Below are 26,215 nucleotides of genomic sequence, written 5' to 3'. Positions count from 1 at the left end.
TGGAAGCACACAACCGTCTTGTCAGTCATCTTTGTGGCCCCCAGGGAGGTCCACATCACACGTAGCAGCCGTCTTTTGTGTGCACGGATCGAGTTTTCACTCGTACGCTTTGCGCTGACACTGGAGCTGTACTTTCTCTGTCTTTGCCATAAAAGACATTTTTCTACGTGGGGACAGATTACGGTACAAGAGATGTGTTGAAATGACAATGTAGTGTGGCAATCCAGTACTTCACTCACATTGCATATTCTACTTTTTCTTATCTGTCAAAACTTGGGAGTGCTCCTGTCATATAGAGGATCTTTGAACAAAGCCATTTGGTGAGGTGAAAACATGACTAATTATTGTAAATACTAAATAAGCACTACCATATTTTCTTTCGAATGATCTTGTTATTATTGTTTTGCTCATTTTCTCAAAGCGAAATAGTTTTTGTTCATTTTCTGGAGCACAACCCAAAATGATTATTTTTTGTGTGATTGGATAAAAAAACAGTTCAGCTGTATTTATTCACATTTTATTAAAATTTGTTATGTTGTTTTTAAACAAATAAACAAACAAAAATATTTTTAAATTAATTTTCTAAAATAAAAATATAATATAAAATATACATTTTCTCAAAAGCAAACCAAAATTGTTTTTTTTTTTTAATATAATTTGGTAAAACGGCTCAACTATATTTATTCACATTTTATTTTCATTTTCATGTTTTAACAAATTCACAAACAAATAATTATTTGTTAATTTTCTGAAACAAAAATAATTTTGGTATATTTTTTGGAGCAGAAACCAAAATTATTATTTTTGAAAGATTTGGTAAAAATAGCTAAATTATATTCATTTACATTTTATTTGCATTTTTCATGTTGTTTTTCACAACTACACAAAATCATTTTTGGAAAACAGATCCTTTCAAAAAAAAATTATGGCCTAAAAAGAAATCAACCACGTTTATTGACATTTTATTTTCATTTCGTGTTTTTAAGAGAATACACAAACAAAAATGTTTTGTTAATTTATTGAAACAACAAAATATGGTAAATATACGAAATATTTTATAAATACTAAATAACTACTACCGTATTTTGTTTGTTGTGGTTTTAAAAAAATACATTAATATTGAATCAAAATAAGAATAATGGTAAAGGCAGCTGGATGTGTGTCGTGTTTTCTTTACACTGTTATAATTATTATTCCATGTATTTCAGATTTTTACTTCTAAGTGAGGCTTTTATTTATACGATGGTATTCATTCCGTACAACATTTTGAAACCGTTTTGTTGTCAGTCCGCCCTTGCTTTTGACGTCAGGAGGCGTTCACCTACCCACCTTTTTTTCAACAGAATCTCTCGTGATTGACCAGTGTTGGCCGCGTGACCCAATCCGACCAATCAAAGAGGAGTACATAGCTAGTGGGCGTGGTCCGGGTGGCCCTGAGCGTCCACGGGGGCGAGTAGAGATGACGTCAGTGGGCCAAAGGCTGCCTGTTGTGCCTTGTTGCCAGCAGCTGCTGCTGGAAGAGAAGGCCAAGAAGAACAAGAGAAAAACAAAGTCAAAGCCGACGGTTGTCTCTCGCGTGTGTTGTTAGCAAGCCGACTGGAAGTGTTCGTTGACGGGAGCCGTGAAGATGCTCGCTGGCGGCTGACGGAGAGTTGGCCCCTTACATAAGCGACAGCCTCGCCAAGACCACGAGCAGGATAGCGGATTGAGTCTTTGCAGGTCGGTGGTGGAAACATTAAAAAAAACATCTTCGTGGTTAGCCTGCTCGTATGGCGGCTCTTGTAGCCGTTTTAGCTAGCTGCTAACAAGGTACGTACGCCACCGCGGCGTCATTGTTTACTTCTGACCACAGCTCCCTGGCAGGGTTGTGCAACCGGGTCAAAGGGCACTGATCAAATATCGATAAAGGGTCTTGAGTATGTGGCTTTCTGATTGGCTGGCAGTGTCATGATGAATGCGTGTGTGTGGTTTTGAAGATAGTAATCTAAATGTTTGTTGTTCCAAGTCCCAGCTGCGTGCCGCCGCCATGAACGTGGGTACGGCGCACAGCGAGGTGAACCCCAACACCCGCGTGATGAACAGCCGCGGCATGTGGCTGTCATACATCCTGGGCATTGGCCTGCTGCACGTCATCCTGCTCAGCATCCCCTTCGCCAGTGTGCCGGTGGTGTGGACCCTCACCAACCTCATCCACAACCTGGTAGGCCAACACGGTCTTGGTGTTTGTGCTGCGTGGTGGACTGAACGTGTGTTTGCCGCAGTGCATGTACCTGCTCCTGCACACGGTCAAAGGCACGCCCTTCGAGACCCCCGACCAGGGCAAGGCCCGCCTCCTCACGCACTGGGAGCAGATGGACTACGGCGTGCAGTTCACCGCGTCGCGCAAGTTCCTCACCATCACGCCCATCGTCCTGTAAGTCACGCTGCTGGTTTGTCTGGGAACACCCATCCACACATCACGTTCACTCTCACCTCTGTCAGCTTTAATATGCAACCAGGCCAAAAGAACATCAGCAAATGTAGCTAGAAGGGTATCAGCAAACATATCACATGATCATTGTTACTGATTTGATAAGAGGCTGTAATAAACTCTCTACAGGCTAGTGTGATATTGTAGCCACACTCAAATTTTGTGTAGCGTTAGGAGTATGTGATGTCAGACTGTTTTGTGTGGCCATTAATGCGTCAGGCGGAATGCTTGTATGTGGGTACGTTTACTGGTACTCTTTTTGCCATCTTTGCTGATATTCTTCCAGCTACGTCGGCTGATGTTCTTCAGGCTATGTTTGGTGATACTCTTTTGGCTCCCTTTGCTGATATTCTTCTAGCTACGTTCACTGATAATCTTTTATTTATGTTTGCCGATATTTTTCTGGCAACATTCGCTGATACTCTTTGTATTTTGGCTACTTTTGGCGATACTCTTTTGGCTACATTTGCCAATAATCCTTCCAGTTACGTCTGCTGATACTCTTTTGGCTACTTTTGCCGGTACTCTTCCGGCTACGTCTGCTCATATTCTTTTGGCGAGGTTGCATATTGAAGCAGACAGAGGTGAAAGTGAAACAATGTGGATCAGGGCACCCTTTCATTTAGCTTTCCTTCCTTTCTGTTTGGTTTCTATTTCCTCAGCAGACCGTCGAGGCAGTGTAGATGGAACATACTCCTAATGTCTTAATGTGTGTGTTTTGCAGGTACATCCTCACCAGCTTTTACACAAAATACGACCGGGTCCATTTTGTGGTCAACACGGTGTCGCTGCTGACTGTGCTCATTCCCAAACTTCCCCAGCTGCATGGCGTGCGCCTCTTTGGCATCAATAAATACTGAGCAGGCGGACCGCCAGGAGGAGGAGCTAGTGTTGTCAGGACTGCAGCGCCGCCGCCGCCGCCAGGACCCTCAGAGGAGGCAGGCTGTGAATGTTTGTGACTTTTCCCCTTAAGGTTGGAGGCGTTTCAAAGGGTTTAGACGTTAGTTAGCATGTTAGCATACTTTTCTCCGGCGTGACTCTGCGAGGACTCCCACAAGATGGTGATGACCGAGGAAGGCAACACACCGGGACAGTCAGGGTTATTCTTGTCCAACCGCTCCCATTTTTGGACGCCTCTTGTCCTGCTTTTTGGGGCTGTGTGATCCAGCGCGTGGAGGACGTTAGCAGAGTAGTTGAAGTAGAGGAGCTCCCAGCATGCATCAGTGTGCTCCACAGCGTGGCCGCCTTTGTAGCATTTCATGTCGATAGTTGATATTTATTCTAATTATTCTTCTCCTTGGTTTGGGCCCACGGACCAAACGTAGCTGCTGTCTGTGGCCATCAAGGGTTTTCTTTCACGGAAGACTGGACTCTTCTCAAAGAAGGAACTTGTTAGCTAGCCAACACATGTCATGTGATCTTCTTGTGTACAAAAATACAATATTTTTCAAACTGACTCATGTGTGTGCGTGCATGAAGCTTCCATTTAAAGTCTCTTGACATTTGCAGCACATTTGTAATGTTTCCCATGATGCCTCAGCTCTCCTCCAAACTGTAACACGTCCTTCTAGTCTCTCCTTGTCCATCCCCAGGTTCTCCAGTCGCACTCTAATCCCAGTGAATGTGACCGATGCTAGCTTCTGCCGTTGTGTTCTGCATTGAGCTGGTAAAATAAACAGACCTGTGCTTCATGACTGTAAAAAATGTTAGCAGAGGGCAGCAGAGAACCATCAGCTCGAGGTAAACAATAGATTGTTTTTTTTTTAACTTTTTTTTTTTTTACTCTGCCACATTTGAGCCTTTCATTGTGAGGTTGTAAAGGCTGAATTATGCTACAGCGACGTCAGAGACGGCGTTGTGATTCATTTATAGCGCTTCTAACGTGCAATTCTCACATAAAACGCTAGGGGGGCGTATTCCTGAGCGTGAGCATCTGCGACTACTGCTCTTTGACTAGTTAGCTTCCGGTGTAATTGTAAACAATGGCGATTGACGACATCCCCATGAAACTAGAAACGTATTGTAACGACCTGTTGGTGTTGGAACACCGTAATTCTAGTGTTTATGAATGTGGAGAGGAAGAGAAGTGTGTGCTGGAACTGCGCACCACTGTTAGCGTTACGGTTGGCAATAAAATGTAAAAAAGAGCGTCAGACTCTGAGTGACGCTACAGTATTATATGGGTGTTCTTATTGGCTAACTTTTTTGATCAGACGCTCCTCAATTTGCTCCGCTTCATTTATTATGCCAGACTTTTTGGCGCTTCCTCGAGGGGAGAAACCCGGAAATGATGTACGAAGAAAAGCCGACCAATCGCATATCTGCTGTCGGCGTCGCATTCCTCCCGAGGGGGCGGAGCCAGTCGGCGCATTTAAAGTGCAGGAGTATTATTAATAACAATAATATGCAGCACCTGTTGTAGGAGGATGCTAATGTCTGACCCTAATGGACAAAGATGTCATAAAGATGTCGCCATGACAACCAAGCAACAATGTTCTTGTATGCTGTGATCATGTCTTTGATTTCTTGCAGGTTGTTGGTGTCGATCAAAGACCCTTGCAGCTTGCAGTCTTTTACATGTGGGCGGAGCTTGTGGTGAGTTGATTTGTCGTCTCCGTTCCTATTGGATGATTCCAGCTCTTATGAGGCACTCACTGAAATTAATTGAGTCCTGGAGGGCATGCGCAGAAACTCGCACATGCACACTGAGAACCCGTACCTTCATCGGCACCCGTGAGTCTGTGAAACTTGGGTCTTTGCCGAGCACCCATGACTCAGTGAAACTCGTTTTTGTCAAGCACCTGTGAGTGAGTGAAACGTGAGTCTTCATCAACCCATTAGTCAATGAAACATGAGTCTTTGTGGAGCACCTGTGAGTCAGTGAAACATGAGTCTTTGTGGAGCACCTGTGAGTCAGTGAAACTAATCTTTGTTGAGCACCTGTGAATCAGAGAAACGTGAGTCTTTGTCAAGCATCCAAAAGCCAATGAAATTCGTTTTTGTCAAGCACCTGTGAGTCAGTGAAACTCAAGTCTGTCAAGCACCCGTGAATTAGTGAAACTAGTCTTTATGGATCACCTGTGAGTCAGCAAAACCTGGGTCTTTGTCGAGCACCTGTGATAGTCAGACGTGAGTCTTCATCAACCCATGAGTCAGTGAAACGTGAGTCTTTGTCGAGCACCTGCGAGTCATTGAAACTTGAGTCTTTGTCGAACTCCCGTGATTTAGTAAAACTCATCTTTTTGTAGCACCTGTGAGTCAGCGAAACATGAGTCTTTGTGGCGCACCTGTGAGGTTGTGAAAGTAATCTTTGTCGAGCACCTGTGAATCAGAGAAACGTGAGTCTTTGTCAAGCATCCATGAGTCAGTGAAATTCGTTTTTGTCAAGCACCTGTGAGTCAGTGGAACGTGAGTCTTCATCAACCCATGAGTCAGTGAAACCCGAGTCTTTGTCGAGCACCCGTGAGTCAGTGAAACCAGAGTCTTTGTCGAGCACCCGTGAGTCAGTGCAGTTTGGCTCTTTGTTGAGCACCCATTACTCAGGGATGGAATTTCAAATATAAAATAATGTAAAAATAAAATAAACAATAATCATAATTAATACCAAAAAAATGTCAAAATGTGGACACCATCTTAAAATTGTAGCACGGGTAAATATAAAAGTATAACTTCAATGTTATGATCCTTGAAATCGAGAGCTGTCGCTAGTATTTAGACTCCATCATTAAGCTGTATCATGTAAAAATGAAGCATTATGATAATGAACAGCCACAATAATAAACACCCAAAGAATTATGTTGACTTGTGAGCGTCTACAATCACTACAATGTGCTTGTTATTAGTATTATTAGTATTATTAGTATTGCAAGTAAAAATGACAAATTTAAACCAAATAGAAACAATACAAAATGACACTGCATTATTTATCATTTTCTTATTATCATTTATTATTGTGAGGAATAAAAAAAAAAAAATGGCAAATTTAGACCGACTGACACTGCATTATTTATCATTTGCTTGTTATTATTATCATTTATTATTACGAGTAAAAAAAGTTTGACAGATTTAAACTAAAATAGAAAGTGACACTGCATTATTTGTAATGTTCTCATTATCATTTATTATTGAGAGTTAAACAAATAAATAAATAAAACCACATAAAAAATGACGCTGAATTGTTTATAATTTCCTAGTTATTATTATTATTATTATTATTATTATTATTATTGTAAGTAAAAAGAAAAATGAAATGTCAAATTTTGGCAAAGCATATCAATGACACTGCATTCTTTATAATTTGCTTATTATTATTTAAAAAAAAATGACAAATTTAAACCAAATAGAAAAAATACAAACAACACTGCATTATTTTCTTTATTTGTGTCATTAAAATATTTCATGCACAAAATAATGCCAAGGATTAATATAATATACATGGTCCAAAGTGGCTTAGATTTAAAATGAAGTCCTATAACTACTATGACTATTCTGTAAAATCGTCCTTTAATATGCTATAAAATAACATGTTTGGCTCTGGACATCGTAAAGACTATGAATGATTGCCTAAATTAAAAAAAAAAAGATAATGTTCTTTATTTTATCCTGGTATCATGTGTTATACAAAAAGCAGGTATGCAAGCAAGAATACGAAGCCTCAGGCCGCCGTCGCAAAGTCACTCCAGTTTCCGCAGGGCTTCGCACAATTTCCCCATTTCACCTGCAAGGAGAAGAAGAAGCTAAGCGCCTGAGGTAAGCTGCACGTCCAAAAACGGGAAGACGAAGGCAAGCCTACTGTTGATGCTGTCAGCCAGGTTGCTCAGCTGCTGGGTGTTGTCCAGAACCTCCACGCTCTGAGTGTACGGGTTGTAGCGCACCGAGAACGGCCGGGGAATGGTGCCGGCAAACTTCCTGTATCGGCCCAAACACTCAATGAGGGTCACAGAGTCCGACGGCCAACTTCCAAGCGTACCTGACTTTTTCTTTGGCATCGTCGAAGCTCTCAGCTACAAAGTAGACCGGCTGGTATTCCGTGATCGGGTACTTTTGGAGGCTGGTCTTCTCCGGGTCAAACGGCAGTAGACTGGGCTTGTCGGTCAGGCAGTACTGGAAGATGAGCAAGGGTACATGAGTTGTTCCAGGAAGTGCAGTGTGACTCCAGGTGACTGGTTTCCCGTGGTGGACTGAACCACTGAACTACTTTGCCCACTCGCAGTAAGCCCAGTGACTTCATCCATCCATCTATCTTCTACCGCTTATGCGAGGTTGGTTCGCAAAGGCAGCAGCCTAAAGCATGGAAGCCCAGACTTCCCTCTCCCTGGCTACTTCGTCCAACTCCTCCCGGCGGATCCCTAGGCTTTCCCAGTTCAGTTGAGAGACATAGTGTCTTCAACGTGTCCTGAGTCTTCCCCGAGGCCTCCTACCAGTCAGACGTGCCCTGAACACCTCCCCAGGGAGGCGTTTGGGAGGCGTCCTGACCAGATGCCCGAGCAACCTCATGTGGCTCCTCTCAATGCGGAGGAGCAGCGGTTCTACTCTTGAGTTTCTCCCAGATGACAGTGCTTCTCACCTTCTCTCTAAGGGAGAGCTCAGTCACCCTGTGGAGAAAACTCATTTCGGCAGCTTGCACCTACGATCTTGTCCTTTCGGTCACCACCCAAAGCTCATGACCATAGGTGAGTGTAGTAACGTAGATTGATCGGTAAATTGAGAGCTTTGCCTTTCGGCTCAGCTCCCTCTTCACCACAGTGGACCGATGCAGAGTCCGCGTCACTGCAGACACCACACCAATCCGCCTGTCTATCTCGCCTTCACTCACTCGTGAACAAGACCTTAAAGTACTAAAACTCCTCCACTTGGGGCAGGACCTCATCCCTGACCCAGAGATGGCACTCTACCCTTTTCCAGGCGAGAATCATGGACTCGGACTTGGAGGTGCTCAGCCCAGTGACACATTAAACCCAAGTGGACCACTAACCCACTGCCTGGCCCTGCACCCACCCTGGTGTCTTACCTGCAACTCTCCAAACGAGGACAACAAGCCTGCTCCAAAAGCTCTGATCTCAGAACCTTGCTTGCACAGACCAAACTCCACGGTGAACCAGTAGACCTGCACAAACAAGGCCAGTCAACACCTGGAAGCTGGAATCCCGAATCCTCAGTTGGACCTACCGTTGCAAGTTTCTCAATGTACTCATCGGGGGCACCAAGGGAAGCCAGACCAATCTCCTGTTTAAGGAAAAAAAGTTATTGATGCTGAAAGTGTCCAAAAGTGTTTGATGGGTTCTAGTCCAACCCCTTTGTGACTTTTGGAGTCACCTACAAAGATCACAAAACCAACACTGAACTACTCCTAAGAACGAAACTTTGCAACCTCCAAGGTATCATTAGCCAAAGAAGAATGGGGTTGGGGGACATGTGTTCCAGTGGCCTGAGGGGCGACAACCAGGAGTTGCAATGGGATGGATTCTACCAGCAAGACAACGGAGAAGGGGAAAACCTAGAAAAACAGCTGGAGGGGTTGGCTCTGACTTAGAACGATTCAAAGGAATGGACACAGAGCAGGGATGACTGGAGACAACTTTCTGCCCGACTGTGCAGGAGGACTTATGTCCAGGTCTAAGTAAGTCCAACCCCTGTGGTTTCTTACCTGTGAGAACTGGGCAAAACCTGGATCGGCAAACAAGGGGACATGCCCCAGGAGCTCATGGCAAATATCCCTAAAACGGAAACAAATTTAATCCTCCTTCCTGTGTTCTGAACATCCACTCGGACTTGACACTCCACACTCACGGCTCAGGTGTGTAAGTAGGCTTGGAGCCGTGGCGGATGTACTGCGTGGAATGGAAGACCCGGAAAGCGAGGCCGGCGAGGAAATCCCGGGAGGAGAGCAGGCCGGCCACCGGGCGAAGTCGGAAACCGGTACAGGCTGCACGGGACAAGGTTTGTTAAAACCAACTACAGGTTCTGGATGACGGGGTGTCGTTGAAGGTCAACTCACACTGCAAGAAGCGGGACACATCCTCCAGCTGTGGGATGTTGTCCTGCCTGTAGCCGCAGTACTTCTCAAGCAGGGGGAAGACTCGGTTGTGCTCGCGGCACGCATGAGTCGGGTACAGAGTCTTCAGCTCCTTGAACACGGTGCCCCAGGTGGCCCTCTCATCCTCCGTGTACTCCACCCGTGGGATGGGCTGGCCGCTGGGACAAAGACACGCAGGCTTTTAAGGACAACGCAACCACGAACCAAAGAACCCTGAGTTCCGGACATTAGGATTAATGGGGTTTTGAGCTGCAAGAAAAACAGTTACTGTCTGTAGTTGTAGGCGATGTCCGCAAACTCCTTCCTGCGGGCCCGGTACAAGGGGTCTGTGAAGCCCTGGACGCATAACAAGGAGAAATCCGTGTGAGATCTCACAATGTCCAACGAATCTGCGTGGCCTTTGACGGCATTACAAACTCCGTCTCCAATGAGAGCATGCAAACATATTCAAATGAACCTTTGTAGAGTTTTACATTGGATATATTTCGCCTTAACTGCGGTGGCAAAATGGAGAAATTATCTGTAATTACAGGGGCCCAATTAAAGCAATTTGTGTGTTTCCATGACAATAGGCGGCCAGAGTGCGGCCTGTCATCTCCGGGAGACCTCCTCTTTCATAGCAGCTGTGGGTGGACGCGTACACACACACACACACACACAACAGATGAGTGACAACTTACGGGGTGGTCTGCATCCAGCTCCGAGCCGTAACTGAGGATCTGGTTGGCGAAGCGGTCCAAGTCCTGGATGTCATTTGGGAACCACGGCACTAGAGGGAACCAATTTAACTTAAGTCAGGGGTTTCCAAAGTACAGCCCGAGGGCCACTTATGGTTTGTTTTCTTTCTTTCTTTATGTTTTTTTTTAAATTTGTCCCGGGGTCAAAAAATATATTTTTAATAAGAAAGGCAATAATGTTGTATTTTACGATAATAAACTTGTACTATTATGAGGACTATAATGTCATTTTAGTGGAAAGACATTATTTTTTTAAAAGTCCTAAAATGAGAAACAAACAAAACAAAATAATGTTGTAATTTTTGGAAAATTAGGTTGGGGAAAAAATATAATATTATGGGAATAAAGTCCAAATATTCTGAAATGAAAATTTGCTAAAGTTCTTTAAGAAGAAAGTTGAAATATTTGGAAAGTTAATAAATAAAAAAAAAACAACAGCAAAAATGTGAAAAAAAGAGGAATGTAGCTGACATGCAGTTTTTTCTTGAAATATCGTGGGGTGATAAAGTGTTTGCCTCGTTCCTGATTTCTTATTTTTTTGCATGTTTGTCACACTTAAATGTTTCAGATCGTCAAACAAATATAAATATTAGTCAATGACAACACAACTGAACACTTTATGCAGTTTAAATGAAACTTTTTATTATTAAGGGAGAAATAAATCTACAAACCTACATGGCCCTGTGTGGAAAAGTGAAAAGCCCATTTCAGAAAAAGAACATCATAGCAACAGTAAAATATGGTGGTGGTAGTGTGATGGTCTTCAGGACCTGGAAGACTTGCTGTGATAAATGGAAGCATGAATTGTGCTGAAGGAGAATGTTGGTGACCTCAAGCTGAAAGCAACTTGGGTTCTGCAGCAGGACAATGATCCAAAACACACCAGCAAGTCCACAGACTTTGGAGTGGTCTAGTCCAAGTCCTGACCTGAATCCTATTGAGATGCTGTGGCATGACCTTAAAAAGGCGCTTCATGCTGGAAAAGCCTCCAATGTGGCTGAATGACAACAATTCCGCTAAATTCCTCCCCAGCGCTGGAAGAGACTCATTGCAAGTTATCACAAACGCTTGATTGCAGTTGTTGCTGCTAAGGGGGGCCCAACCAGTTATTAGCTTTAGGGGGCAATCACTTTTTCACACAGGGCCATGTAGCTTTGGATTGTTTTTCTCCCTTAATAATAAAAAGTTTCATTGAAAAACTGCATAAAGTGTTGAGTTGTGTTGTCATTGACTAATATTTACATTTGTTTGATGATCTGAAACATTTAAGTGTGACAAACATGCACAAAAAAAAGAAATCAGGAAGGGGGAAAACACTTTTTCACACCACTATATATAACTTTTGAGCATTTTTCTACAAAATATCCAAGTGACAAAGTTGCATCCTTTTATTTTTCACTATGTGGCCCTCGCTGGGAAAAGTTAGGACACCCAAGTCTCGGCTGGATGCTTCATATGTGAAGGTGAATATTTCATTTGAAATAGTTCGGCCATTGTGCGGGTCCAACTGTCCAAATTGATATTGATGATGAGGAGGAGTTTTTAGCCTGTAGGATGGGGTTGTGATGTCCTGGCATGTTGACACTCAACAGAGGAGCGCACACATGGCATCTGCTGGATTTATGTCCCTAAAAGACAGAGGGGGCCCACTAATGAATCTCAGTTTGTGCCGTGTGGTCCAAAGCCCGAGGGTCTGCACGGACAATGGCTCTACTGTCCAAAGAGGCCTGCTTTAGAACAGGCCATAAATATCATCTCGTCCACTTGACCCTGACCGGCGGGCCGCGGGAGGGCCCGTCCTTCCCGGCCCAACGTGACCTTGGCGTGTTCCCCGTGGCCCGTGTTAGTCCGGGACGGGGACACAGATCGCCGCTGTTCCTGCCGAGCCTGTTGGTCCTGAGTAGCTAAACTAATGTCATTCTGGAAACAACTAATAAAGGGGCCCCCGTTGGGGTGACAAGCCACCCGTCTAGTCGGCGACATGGCTGCCCATTACTGAGTCTGACGGGCTGATGAAGCACCACAACATGGCTGATAAATGCGCCAGTTGTCGCTCATGGCGATGAATAAAGGATCTATCTATCTAGCGCCTGTCCATCTTGTCTTGCAGTACCTCCGTTTGCCTCAAGGGGGAGCATGGCGCCACTGTAGGAGTTCCATGTGGATCCATGCAAGGCACAGAGTCTCCTGTCCCCATCAAATTGCCTTGATAGGTGAGTCCTTGTTATGATTAAAACAGATCATTTGTCACAGTTAGCATGGTTGGCAACCCAGCTGGCCTCAGTTCAATCTGCTAGAATCTTCTTTGAAGTTGTCCAACACTAACCACAATCACGAAGCCGACTACACAGTGCCGGATCAGTAAATAGCCACGTCCGCACGGGGTGAAAACGACGTAATACATAAGGCACACCTACAGGTGGCGCTGTGGAATTACTTCTGCGAGTCACTCGTTTATCGCGGTTCATTGGCTCCAGACCCGACTGCTTCAAGTGATTTTCCTCAAAGTAGGATTCCTTATATGTAGTTTATGACCTTCTTAATATGCTTTTTAACGATATTAGAGCCCTCTAGTTGTGAAATAACACCCCTGTAGTAGATATACTTGACATAATAGCAGAAAATTAGACATAGAAAACCTGTTTGACCTTGTAAATATGTTTTTTAACATTATTAGAGCCCTTTACACCCCTATAGTCATCTTTACACTCCTATTACCCAATATAGTAAACATAATAAGAGAAAATAAAATATTGAAAATTGCTTATGACCTTCTAAATACAGGTTTTAACATTATTAGAAACCTATAGACATGAAATAACACCCCTATAGTCACCTTTACACTCCTGTTACCCAATATAGTAGACATAATAAGAGAAAATAAGACATATAAAACCTGTTTATGACTGTTTAAATACGGCTTTTAACTTTATTAGAGCCCTCTAGACATGATGTGACACCCCTATTGTCAGCTTTATACTCCTATTACCCAATATAGTAAACATAATAATAGCAAATAAGACAGATAAGACATAGAAAACCTGTTTATGACCTTCTAAATAGGTGTTTTAGACATGAAATAATCCCCTATTGCCACCTTTACCCTCTTACCTGCTATAGTAGAGATAATAAGAGAAAATAAGACATAAATAAGATATAATATAGAAGCACACTTGTTTTTTACTTGTTGTCTCTGTACAGTACTTCCTGTATTGTCTCATCAATGTAACATTACTGACACCTAGTGACCAGTGTAGAATACTACATACCATCACAATGTCTTTGAATGCGTCTTCTGAATGCCTTATACACAGTATTTTACATCATTTTGCCATTTTTATGCTTGAAAATGCTTCATTTAGACAAAAAAGGTCAGTTTTGCTGAAATATGCATATTTTTGGACCAATAATAGGCCGTATTCCAACCATCAAACAGTATGATTTATTCATGAATATATTTTGGAAAAATCATGATGGAGTGAAGCCGCGAAATCCGAAGCTATGTTGCCTTTTTGGCAGCCATACACGCCCGTTCGCTCCTGGTTGTTTTGATTTTCCCGCTCTGGAAGCCATTTAGTAAAAAAAAAAAAAACTGCTCCAGGGCACCCAGAACGCCGTAGCCGTGTGGATGAAAAGCTGAAATCCTAAAATACGTCACCGTGTCCGCCGCTCTCAGCATGCCTTGCGGCACCTTTTTGTAGATAGTTGCTGAAGTGTGTTTACAGTTCAGATAGTTGTTGTTGATTATGTTGTCTAGCTGTTCCTGTTCCATGCTTATCAACATTCAACATTCGTATGCTTGTTAATTATTAAGTTGGCCAAAAAGTGTCTTTCCCAGGTGTCGCTGACCCTTCCCCTTTCATTTCTGATGTGATTTTTTTTTTGTTCTTTTTGAAGTGAGGGTTATTCACAGCCCTGCGCCCCGCTCACCCGTGTCTTTCTGCTTGTTGCGCGACAGCTCGTGCACGTGGCCGCTGATCTGCGTGCGCAGGCCTTCGATGACCTCATCCAAGGCCTGGGCGCAGGTGGAGTCCACGCTGATGAAGAACTCGTACTGCTCCTTGCTGACGCGCGACGGGCGCGACTCGATGTGCATCAGGTTGATGCCCTTCTCCTGCAAACACAAAAGGGGGCGCTTGAGTACGCGACATAGTGAGCATGTTGTACTTCTCTTGTTTGACCGTCAGAGGGCGCCAGGCTGCCTGATTGCTTTCTTGATGTGTCTGCAGATCTTTTGAGTTTAGATTTTGTGAAGATCAGGCTGCTTAAAGGCTGCAGTACATTCTGAAAGCACCATAAAATTGTAAATTAGTTATTACTCCTAATTATGAATATTGATGTTTTAAACGTGGCAGCATTTAGATGGAACCATTCATAAACTGATTAAAACATGAATGTTGTATTTTTACAGATTATTTTCTATACAATCTCATTATTTGTATATTATATTTACATATATTTATTTTATTATTATATTTTAAAATGTGACTATTATATTTTAAAATATACAAGCATTTATATGGAAACATTCATAAATGAATTAAAACCTATATCATTAATTCGGAGTAATTAATTTTACCAACGATTATATATTATTTTTGTATACTATTTTATTTTATTATATTTACTTATATTTATTTTCTTCTTATTATCCATAAGAATTTTAGTATTACATTTTAAATGTATGTAAACGTGTATTTATTTAATTATTTTAAAAATGGTATTATTATTATTTTAATTATTTTTAATTATTATTATTATTTTAAAATAAATATATGTAAATATTATATGAAAATAATACAATTGTATACAAAAATAATATAGAGAGATTAATTAGTCCCTATTATTTTGCATTACTCATAATTCATATTTATGGTTTCATTTGTTTCTAAATGTTTCCAAATCAATGCTGTCATTCATTCAGCAAAATACTACGACTAATACTTCAAAGTATCATCTGCATGTGTATTTGCCAACATTTTGTACATTTGATTTATTCTCCTATTGATTTGTACGGCGTGTGTACGTGACTTTTGGTCAAATAAACACGGCCATTCCATTATTTGACAGGACGCTGGTCATCATCACGCAGGTAAAAGTGCGGCCCGCCCCTCGCCAAGAAGATTCATTGGGAATAAAAGAACGTGCAAAACCAAATGGGATCCTCTTTGGACCTATGAGATGGGACTCTCCCAATCCTCCCCCCTCCATGTGACACGGCATGTGACGACCTTGACCTGGAACCTCGCTGGGGGGGGTGGCAGAGCTCGGACGGACGGGTACAGAAGTGGCTTTGAGGATTTAGAGCTGGCTTTGCTAAGCTGCGTGTGTCAGAGAATTTGCCCGACGAGCAGCAAGGAACATAAAACCTGAATTTCCACAGTTTTTATTTATAGGCAAGCCGGTGTTTTGCGACCCAGACGTGTTTGGCTTCGTTGTACGTCTCGCGTCATTCATTATCCACATGCTGATTGCCCAAGTAGGCATAAAAGTCCACTTTTCGAAGAAAAGCAACAATGAAGGACCTTTTCAGCTCGTGTCCGTGTCTGAGAAGACTGCCGAGTGCTTGTTGTGTTTTGTGCTGGCGACACTATAGACAGATTTATTATTCTTGTGTGTGTGTGTGGGGGGGAGGGTGTATTTGTTCACAGAACGCACACAGAACCATGAACATCTCTATGTCGATCTCCGCTTCCTCCTATAAAGCAGCAACTATCAAGCCCTGCAATTTCACATCTCAAGCGCCATCGTTTCCCCCCATATTGTGATTTACACCATAAATATTAGTCCTCCATTTGTTCTATCTGCATACTAGATGCATTGACCATGAAAACATACCATTCGCAACGGATTCATAAGTAGAGAATGCGATTTCATGTGATCGCCTGAAGTGAAATGCTGCATAATGGTCGCATAATGAAATGTAGAATGACTGGAGGAATAGTTTGGAAGATAAGCTGAAGCTGTACTGAAATGCTGTTGGAATGTACGAATGGTTGAACTGAGCACGAATGTCTAAATTTGCTGAATGAAGGTACAAATGTGTAGGAAGACACGGAAAATGAAAGTGTAGTAGAATGTAGAAAGAATGTTGGAATGAACAGGGTTTAAATGACTTAAAGAATGCCAACAATGCTAACATGCTAATGTTAGCATGCTAACACCTAGCATGATAGCACTAAGCATCTGCTTAAGTTCATATTCATAAAAATCACATGCTAATTTTAGCATGCTAACAATGATAACCTGATAATGTTATCATGATAACACCTAGCATAATAATGTCTACCTATGAAAATGGCTAAAAATGCTACTATGCTAATGTTAGCATGCTAGCAATGCTAACATACTAATGTTAGCATGCTATCAATGCTAACATAATAGTGTGTACCTATGAAAATGGCTGAAATGCTACTATGTTAATATTAGCAATGCTAACAACTAACATGGCAGTGTTTATATCTGTGTTTAACTATAAAAATGGCTGAAAATGCTACTATGCTAATGTTAGCATGGTCACACCTAGCATAGTAGCACAATATACAAGAAAGACTAAATGTCCCGACTGAGAGAATGTCTGAATGGGTTGAGAAATGTGGAAGTACTTGGAAGTCTTCAGATCAAAGGCAGAAAACGTGGGAATTTTTGTCCTGTGGCTAATGAACGTGTTGAACACTTTGATGTTGGAGTGGCTTGAATCGGTTGAGAAATGTGGCAGTTGCAGGTAATTTTGAATTTTGGATCAATTTAATCAGTTCTTCCATATCCCATTTCCAAAAATTCATGAAAATTTTGTTCAAATCCTTTAGAAACTTTTCAAGTTATTTTGAACACAAACAAACGAACGCCAGCAAAAACATAAAAGTTACTAAATCACCACAGCCTGTTAGTACTCGAAAATATGCATATTTCAGAAAATGTTAGTTATTTTTTCCTAATATAAGTATTTTCAAGCAAAAAATGGCTAAATGAAGTAAAATCCAAATATAAGGCTTTCAGAAGACGCATTCAAAGACGTTGTGATGATATGTAGTATTCTATACTGGTCACTAGGTGTCAGTCATGTTACACTGATGAGACAACAGCCACCGCAGGAAGTACAGTACACAACAGGAAGTACAACAAAGGAACTCGCCCAATGCTAACGTGTGAGTCTTTATCAAGGGTGCGTAAAGTGCTGCTATTAATAAAAAGATTCAAAATGGAAAAATCTGCAGGAATTTTAAGAGAATAAAGTCAAAATACTAAGAGGAAAAAGTAATTTTACAAGAATAATGTCGTAGTGTTATGAAGAAAAATAAAGTCATATTAGTAGCATAAAGTTGGAATATTCAAGAAAAAGTTGTTATTTTTAAAAAAGTTGTCATATTAAGAGAAACAAACAAAACAAAATAAAGCTGTCATTTTGGAAAATTAGGTTGCAAAAAAAGTAATAATATTATGGGAATATAGTCAAAATACTACGAAAAGAAAATTTAAGAAGATTATTTAAGAAGAAAATTGAAATAGCTGGGGAAAAAGAGCAAAAAATGAATTTGATATTAATAATAGGGGTTTTCACCTATACGACAAAGCTGACACGTACTTTAAAAAAAATATATATATGTAACTTAATCAAATATCAAAAGTGGCAAAGTTGCATACATTCATTTTTCCCTATGTGGCCCTCGCTATTGGGTAATAGGAGTGAAAAGATGACTATAGGGGTGTTATTTCATGTCTAGAGGGCTCTAATCTTAAAAACTGTATTTAGACATGTCTTATTTTCTCTTATTATATCTACGCTATTGGGTAATAGGAGTGTAAAGGTGACTATGGGGTGTTATTTCATGTATAGAGGGCTCTAATCTTAAAAACTGTATTTAGATGGTTGTAAACAGGTTTTGCATGTCTTATATGTCTTATTTTCTCTTATTATATCTACTCTATTGTGTAATAGGAGTGTAAAGGTGACTATGGGGTGTTATTTCATGTATAGAGGGTTCTAATAATCTTAAAAACTGTATTTAGAAGGTAGTAAACAGCTTTTCTATCTCTTATGTCTTATTTTCTCTTATTGTATCTACTCAATTGGGTAATAGGAGTGTAAAGGTGACTATAGGGGTGTCATTTCATCTATAGAGAGGGCACTAATCTTAAAAACTGTATTTAGAAGGTTGTAATCAGGTTTTGTATGTCTTCTATGTCTTATTTTCTCTTATAGTGTTTACTGTATTACATAATAAGAGTGTAAAGGTGACTATAGGGGTGTTATTCCATGTCTCTATAGTCAGTCGTATTTTGTCTTATTATATCTACTCTATTGGGTAATAGGAGTGTAAAGGTGACTATAGGGGTGTTATTTCATGTCTAGAGGGCTCTAATAATGTTAAAAAGCATATTTAGCATATAAAACTAGAATTATTGTCTATAAATGGAATTTGTTTTCATATCTTGGGGTTTGCAATGGATTGATTGAGTTTGCACGATTCCTCACTGGAAAAATGGATTCTTTTTTGTGTGATTGGGGTTTCATTGACCTTTTTGGCAGGGATTGATGACAAAATACCCGACACTGAAGGGTACAGCTGCAAGTGAATGCAACACACTAAGCACATTCTTCCAGAAACATCTGAGGGGATGCGTGGCGGCATGGCCGTCAGGAGGATGTGATGAACACAATCCGAACCAGATGCGGCAACAAACGGGGAGGCCCCGCCGCTCACGCCTTCCGCCCATGTCGGCCTATCCCAGCAGAGGACGCACCGTACACCCTCTCTGTCTGCACATTTTCCTTCATATATGCTTCTTTAACGTGCCGTCCAGCTGGTCTGTAAACGTCTCACAATGCCTTAAACGCTCACAGATTGCTTTAACGACGCCACATGCTGCCAGGCGCTGCTCGGAGCCCTCGGCGTCTGTGACGTGGCACGTAGCGATCACGGGAAAAATACCTTCACGGGCCGCCATTCCCAAAATAACCTCATTCATTTGTGACTTTCATTGGGAACTGTTGTGCCTGTTGTTTCGGCGATCAAGTCTGGTGCTTGTGTGTCTGACCCCAACATCACAGTGACATTACTGACACCTAGTGACCAGTGTAGAATACTACACAGCGTCTTTGAATGCGTCTTCTGAATGCCTTGTGTTTGGATTTGACTTCATTTAGCCTTTTGATGCTTACTTTAGGCAACAAAAACTAGTTTCCAAACTGCACGTATTGCCCCAAACGGGTTTCTTTTTGGTTCAATGTGTAATATGTTTGTATAAAATGAAAGACATGCTGTAAACAAATGAAAATATTCATGAGCAATTCATACTAATTTATTATTATTGTGTTATTAATAATTAGACTTAGTTTTTATATTAAAGTGTATTGTATTTGTTTTTTAATAAGTCCTGTAAACAAATTAAAATAAATGTTACATGTGAGCAATTATGAATATTTCAATATTCATAATGAGTAATATGAATTATTGAGTAATTCATAATAAATAGGTTAATAGGTTTTTAATTTTTTAATTTTATTTGTAGATAAAATGATACTGTATTAGTTTTGCGTATTTTTTATTTTATTTTCTTATTTCTATTTTTTTAAGAAATCCTGCAAACAATAACAACAAATAATAATAATGAGTAATTATTCAAATCTATCTAAATATTTATATTGCGTATATGAACATTAGTGTCATTCACAATAAATACTTTATTCATTTTTACATTTTATTTTTGTATAAAATTATATTGTATTTTTTTTTTCAACAAAGAAATCCTATTAAATTAAAACATAAATGTTAATTATGAATAATTAGTAACATTTAAATCTTCACTGAGTAATATGAATTATTGAGTCATTCATCATAAATAGTTTATGCATTTTTTTAATTTTTTAAAATGATTTTTCTAATTATTAGTTTTGTATGTATTTTTATTGTATCTATTTTATTATATTGTTTTATTTTGAAAGAAATGACAACATTTGAGTAATTGTCAGTGTTCATTGAAATACTGATATTGAGCGCTATGAGTATTATTGTTGTATTTTCTTTATGTTTGCAGGCTGCTTCGAATGACTTGTAGGAATAGTTCAAGTAGAGAACTGCTGTTATTGCTGTGAATCCATCAGAGCTGTGACATTGCAGGAGAGTGTGGGACGTATTTCTACACCAGACACACAAACCCAGTGGCTCAAGTGTCGTGCGTGTTTTTCTGCGGCGTGTTGTTGTCCCCAAATGAGTCGTTCGAACACACGATTCACCTTCTGAGGTGGGCCAGTGGATCAATGTGAGATAAGGTCTGTTTTTTTAGTCGCTCTGTTTGGCCGCCTCTGCAAAGGTCACCAGCGCAAAAACAAGCTCGATCGAGGACCTTTTCGTTTTTATGGGCGAGACGTCGGACATGTGCGTCCTCACACACGGGGCTTTGTTCCATCACATGTTGGCCCCGAGCGTCACCCACAAGTGTCAGCTGCGGCATCCTGTGAGCTCACGTAACCACGCCATGATGATGATGATGAGGATGATGATGATTTTACCTCAAAGAGGCGCAGCGCCCTGGCCAACGCTCCCACCTCCTCCTTCAGGGAGAAGATGCAGGAGATCACTTCCGACTTCTTGCTGGTCTCCTCCTCCAAGTACATGGAGCCCCGCCTCCTCCTCTGAGGACATCAAATAAAGGAGCTTTTACTTCTTAATTCAAAAAACACCCCACACTTATTTGTGAAATTTTAACAATATTTAATAAACAATATAAAACAATGCATCACTGCCCGCAGGGCTGCAATCTATATGTGGCAACAACTTGCAGAATTGTCCTTGTCTCATCTCGTTTTTATGGATGCTGCACGAGACAAAAACATTCATTTTTATTTATTTTCATTATTTATTTATAGATTTTTTCTTTTCTTTTTTTATTATTTCTTCTTTAAATAATTAATTAATTAATTTATGTATTTATTATTTCTGATTTTTGACTTTTTATTTGCAGATTTTAATCTGACTATAACACGCCACAAAAGATTTTAGACAAATAATATAAAAATATATTAAATAACTGCATTTTTAAAAATAAGTAAAATTAATAAAAATAAATATAAAATATATTTAAAAATGTAAAAAAAACACACTTATTTGTGAACATTTTAACAATATTCAATGCAACAATAGAAAACATTGCAGTTTCCTACAGGGCTGCAATCTATACGTGGCTGTGACTTGCAGAATTGGCCATGACGCATGTGCATCTCATCTTGGTGGATGCAGTGAGACACAAAAACATAAAAACAAAAACTTTTATGTATTTTTATTCATATGTAGTTTTTTTATTTTTTATTTTCTTTCTTTTTTTTTCTTTCTTTTCTTTTCTTTTTTTATTTTTATTTTTATTATTTCTGATTTTGGACTTTTCATTTGTGAATTTGAATCTGAGCAAAACACACAACTAAATATTTTAGGCAAACAAATAATATAAAAATAGATAATACATGAATAAAAAAATAAAATACATATAAAAAATACTTATATGTGAACATTGTAACAATATTCAAGACAACAAAATCAATTTGTAGCGGTGGCATACAGAATTGGCCGTGGCGCATGCACATGCCATTTTTATCGACACTTTTTAGTTCTTTTTTAGTTTTAAATATTTTCTTTTTTTATTTATTCTTTTGTTTTATTTTTATTTCTGTTTTTTGCCTTTTCGTTTGGGGATTTTAATCTGAATAAAACACACAACGAATAATATAAAAATATGAATACAAATAATACTAAAAATAAATACATAAATGTTGCAATCTGCTACTGAAAAGCAATCCAACGTGTCGGTCAAGAAGATATGCTAAGCAGTCACAGACCAGTCAAAAGTTTGGAGACACTTTATCATGTTATTGTATGACAAAGTGTCCCCAAACTTTTATTTGTCAAACGTTTGGAGCCACTTTATCATGTTATTGTATGACAAAGTGTCCCCAAACTTTTATTTGTCAAAAGTTTGGAGACACTTTCATGTGTATGAAAAAATGTTTGCCTTTGTTTAGAGACACTTTTTCATGTTAGTGTATGAGAAAGTGTCCCCAAACGTTTGTGTGTATGTAAAGAAAGGAGCGGGCTTGGGAGAATGAACAGAATAAGAATTTCATTGCATAGTAGAACTGCTGTTTTAGCAGGCACATGACAATAAAACTCTCCTGAATCTCTTGAAGAATAGACTGTGCGGGAGCAGACTATAGCTTATTGTCGGTTTAAGTGGCATCAGCTGTTTTTCCCCACTGAGGGGGCATCCCAGTCTGCTTTTGTACCCGGAATATTCCAGCCCCAACTGGCTGATTCACTGCTGTTCCACCATTAGAAAGAAGTGTGCATGCCGTTGCACATCACACTTCCTGTCATCAAATGTCTTGAAAAGAAAGAACCTACCCCAGTGCCCTCTGCATCCGCATCCTGAGTGTGGTTTCCATTGATTCTCTTATAAGCGGCGTCCATGCTCTCTGCTAGCCAGGTGTAATGTGTGTGTGTGTGTGTGTGTGTGTGTGTGGGTGTGTGTGTGCTGCAACCGAGCCGACAGCTTTTATGCGGCCACTTCTTCTTATTTAACTTGAGGTCACATGACTCCATGCTCACACACACCCCCCTGCGTCGGCATGTCACGAGACATCAGTTGTGAAACAAACGCCGCCAAACGGACTGTTTGTGTGCGTGTGCGTGTGCGTGTGCGTGTGCGTGTGTGTTTTACTGGGGTGTCGAAGGCTTCAGGCTCGTTGTAAGTTGAGATGTGCCAACATGTGGAGAAATGAGTCCAAAGCAGGACCCGTCTCGCCCATCACAGCGGAGCTGCAGCGGATCTCAGATGGTTTGCGTTCGTCCTGCTCCGCTTATTAGAGCCCTCTAGACATCCTTGACCTCGCCGCGCCAACGGCCATGCTGGCCTTTCACACAATATGAGAGGCCGCTTCTAAACCGCCATCACAGGTCCGAGCTGACGATGGAAATGAGCTGAATGCTGAATCTGCTGCTACCCATCAATTTGATATCAATACTGTAGTAAATGATCATTATCAAAATAATAAGTATTAATATTTGAAGAATATTATAATCCATAATAAAAATGTGAAATGACCTTGCACGGTGCCCCACACATTCGACATCCAACATTCATGGCCCCACAAACATGCTGCTTTTGGTTTAAAAAAAGTAAAACAAAAGAGATTATTTTCATTGACATATTTGATGAATTACCATAAATCCTGACGTATAAGACGCTACTTTTTTCTTAGACTTTGAACGCTGCGGCTTATACAGCGGTGAACTAAATTCTAATCTCGTGACATCGCCTTTACTTCAGAGCAACTACTGATTGTTTAAATACTGTTCCGCTCGCGAGTCAGTGAGCAAACGGTAGCTCTTTCTTTGGCAGGAGCCAATCACGAGCTGCCAAAGCGCTCACAGCGAGCTTGTCAACGCATCGGAAATCGCAGGAGGTCATTTTATATTTAACAGTATGACAACATAACAGTCTGGCTCACGATGTCATCTTTCAAGAACACTAAACTCATCACACAGCAACTTAACAATCAAAAGCCATACATGAGAAATATACAAGCACGTACCAATACGAGTTTAAAACAAAAAAAACAACTCTCCCATAATGCATTGCATCTGAGCAACAAATTCATTGCTGCAATGACGTCTGGTGGACAGAGGCAGCATCGCAGCGCCACCCACTTGTCATTGCTTGTCCTTTGATGAAATGCTTTGCTCAAACGAAATGCATTATGGGAAAACTTTAAAATGTTTTTTTTAAACGCTTGTATTAGTACATGTTTGTATATTTCCTAGGTACACTTTGAGTGTTAAGTTGATAATTCTAATGTTGTTGTGTCGATGAAACCGTGAGTCAGACTGTCATATTGAGTTATGACCTCCTGTAATTTCCAGCGGGTTGACAAGCTCGTTGTGAGTTTTTTCATAGCTCACGATTGGCTCCTAAAAAGAGCCGCCTGGTCCGCACAGACTCGTGCGTGCCACAATATGCCATTTTATGACGTGGACACGTGCGGCTTATACTTGTATGTGTACAAATCTGTTTCTTCCTCTAGACTTAGTGGGTGGTGCTTATACATCGGAATTTATGGTCATTTATTTTGGATTTTTTTAATTATAGATTTTCGCAAAAATTTGCTCTCGATTTTCTTACACCACAGTTTTTTGTCATTCAGTTTTCGTCAAAAAATTTTGCTAGAATTTACCCTCGGTTTTTGTACAACACGGGCTCCAGTGAAGATTTTTTCAAAACTTTTGCTCTCGCTTTTCATACACCACAGTTTTTTTGTGATTTAGTTTTCGTCGAAAGGTTTTGTGAAAATTTTGTTGTTTTGTTTTCGCAAAAATTTAGCCTCTTATTTTCCTACACCCCAGTTTCTGCATGATTAGGTTTTTGTCGAAAATGTTTGCTCAACTTTTGTCTCGTTATCGTACACTTTCGTTGTGTTTGTATGATTCACTTTAGTTTGCAAAAAATGTTGCCTGTTTTTGTACGCTGTCTCAATATTCGTACACCCCAGTTTTTTGTATGATTCAGTTTCTGCTGAAAACCTTTGCTTATATTTTCGCTCACTTTTGCAGTCTAGCTTTTCATACACTCTAGTTTTTGTATGATTGGGGTTTGTTGAAAATTTTGTGCCGGAGTTTTGCCTCAGTTTTTGTACAACACGGTTCTCAGTGAAATATTTTCACCAAAATTTTATCCTGATTTTCATTCACCACAGTTTTTGTATGATTTGGTTTCTGCTGAAAACTTATTTTGTGTCAGTTTTTGTACACCGTCTTGATTTTCATACACCCCAGTTTTTGTATGATTTGTTTTTAGTTGCAAGTTTTTGCTGAAATTTTGCCCTGTTTTTGTACAACACGCTTGTTGGTGAAGATTTTTGCTAAAAGTCTGCCTCGATTTTCATTCACCACAGGTTTTGTATGATTCGGTTTCTGCTGAAAACCTTTGCTAAAGTTTTGTTCCAGCTTTTGATACTGTCTAGATTTTCATACACCCTAGTTTTTGTTGAAAGTTTCTGCTAATGCCTCGGTTTTTGTAAGCTGTCTCTTCTTTCGGTTCTTCATTTTTGGTGAAGATTTTGCTGAAAATGTTGTCTATATTTTCGTACACCACAATTTTTGTGTGATTAGGTTCTCGCTGAAAATGTTCACAAAAATTATGCCTTGGTTTTGTACAACCTATTTTTTGTCTGATTCGGTTTCTGCCGAAAACTTTAGCTCAAATTTTGGCCCAGTTTTTGCACAGTCTAGATTTTCATACGCCCCGGATTTTGTATGATTCGGTTTTTGCTGAAAATGTTTGCAAAAATGATGCCTCGGTTTTTGTAAGCTGCCTCGGTTTTCATACAACATGATTTTTGGTGACGTTTTTCGCCCATTTTCATACACCCCTGGTTTTGTATGATTTGGTTTTGGTCAAAAATTGTTGTGTGGGTTTTCGCATCAACAATAATTTTTCTCTGTAAAATGTATTTTTTTGTTCCTATTTTTTGGCGTCTGCAACGGATTCATTGGATTTCTATGATTTCCGAAGTGAAAAATGGCCTGGGTTTGCTTCCGTTTGGACCTTTGGGAAGGAATTGATTACTTTGTTGGCTGGTCCTTGAACGCACCGTAGGTGTGTGCTGTGAGGCACAAAGAAGTGCGATACTAGCTTCCACAGGCACACAAGGTGATATCTATATCACGCCAACGCCAAGGGGGGCCGCCAATAAACCTTGTGATTGATTTTTCAGACTGGTATTGACTGTGGCCGGAACAGCCAATCAAACGCTTGTAAACTGTGACAAACAACCTCAGTGGGGAGTTATAAATAACGACGCCGACCGTCATGAATTCCATTTAAACGCTTGAAGATTCGTCTCGGTCAGATCAGCAGCTTCGGTGTGTAATCACCAAGTTCCTGGAGATGACACAGTAAGCGTCTGTTCTGCGTGTCTCTGCC

At 40.3% G+C, this 26,215-nt stretch overlaps 2 protein-coding genes across 2 annotated transcripts; one reads left to right on the top strand and one right to left on the bottom strand.

Moving 5' to 3' along the window:
- The first annotated feature begins 1,441 nt into the window (after nt 1-1,441).
- ormdl3 (ORMDL sphingolipid biosynthesis regulator 3) lies at nt 1,442-3,926 on the top strand. Its single transcript, XM_054768123.1, has 4 exons — nt 1,442-1,719; nt 2,006-2,200; nt 2,262-2,413; nt 3,195-3,926. The coding sequence occupies exons 2-4, from the start codon at nt 2,027-2,029 to the stop codon at nt 3,328-3,330; spliced, it is 462 nt and encodes a 153-aa protein (XP_054624098.1). The 5' UTR covers nt 1,442-1,719; nt 2,006-2,026; the 3' UTR covers nt 3,331-3,926.
- A 2,904-nt stretch (nt 3,927-6,830) lies between these two features.
- LOC129177229 (phenylalanine-4-hydroxylase-like) lies at nt 6,831-22,795 on the bottom strand. Its single transcript, XM_054768121.1, has 13 exons — nt 22,639-22,795; nt 20,757-20,879; nt 14,174-14,357; nt 10,187-10,275; nt 9,775-9,842; nt 9,468-9,664; nt 9,260-9,395; nt 9,117-9,186; nt 8,639-8,695; nt 8,481-8,576; nt 7,440-7,573; nt 7,263-7,378; nt 6,831-7,187 (listed from the first exon to the last, which is right to left on the bottom strand). The coding sequence occupies exons 1-13, from the start codon at nt 22,702-22,704 to the stop codon at nt 7,144-7,146; spliced, it is 1,380 nt and encodes a 459-aa protein (XP_054624096.1). The 5' UTR covers nt 22,705-22,795; the 3' UTR covers nt 6,831-7,143.
- Nucleotides 22,796-26,215: the final 3,420 nt, after the last annotated feature.

This window comes from Dunckerocampus dactyliophorus, chromosome 2 (genome assembly GCF_027744805.1).
Source record: "Dunckerocampus dactyliophorus isolate RoL2022-P2 chromosome 2, RoL_Ddac_1.1, whole genome shotgun sequence".
Classification (NCBI taxonomy): domain Eukaryota; kingdom Metazoa; phylum Chordata; class Actinopteri; order Syngnathiformes; family Syngnathidae; genus Dunckerocampus; species Dunckerocampus dactyliophorus.
Note: the sequence above shows the minus strand (reverse complement) of the source record. Positions and strands in the feature narration are given on the sequence as shown.

Coding starts and splice junctions, on each gene's coding strand:
- ormdl3 (XM_054768123.1), top strand. CDS start 2,027: ATGAACGTGGGTACGGCGCACAGCGAGGTGAACCCCAACACCCGCGTG. Junction 2,201..2,261: donor CCAACCTCATCCACAACCTG/GTAGGCCAACAC, acceptor TGTTTGCCGCAG/TGCATGTACCTGCTCCTGCA. Junction 2,414..3,194: donor ACCATCACGCCCATCGTCCT/GTAAGTCACGCT, acceptor TGTGTTTTGCAG/GTACATCCTCACCAGCTTTT.
- LOC129177229 (XM_054768121.1), bottom strand. CDS start 22,704: ATGGACGCCGCTTATAAGAGAATCAATGGAAACCACACTCAGGATGCG. Junction 20,880..22,638: donor CGGATGCAGAGGGCACTGGG/GTAGGTTCTTTC, acceptor TGATGTCCTCAG/AGGAGGAGGCGGGGCTCCAT. Junction 9,187..9,259: donor CCTACTTACACACCTGAGCC/GTGAGTGTGGAG, acceptor TTTCCGTTTTAG/GGATATTTGCCATGAGCTCC.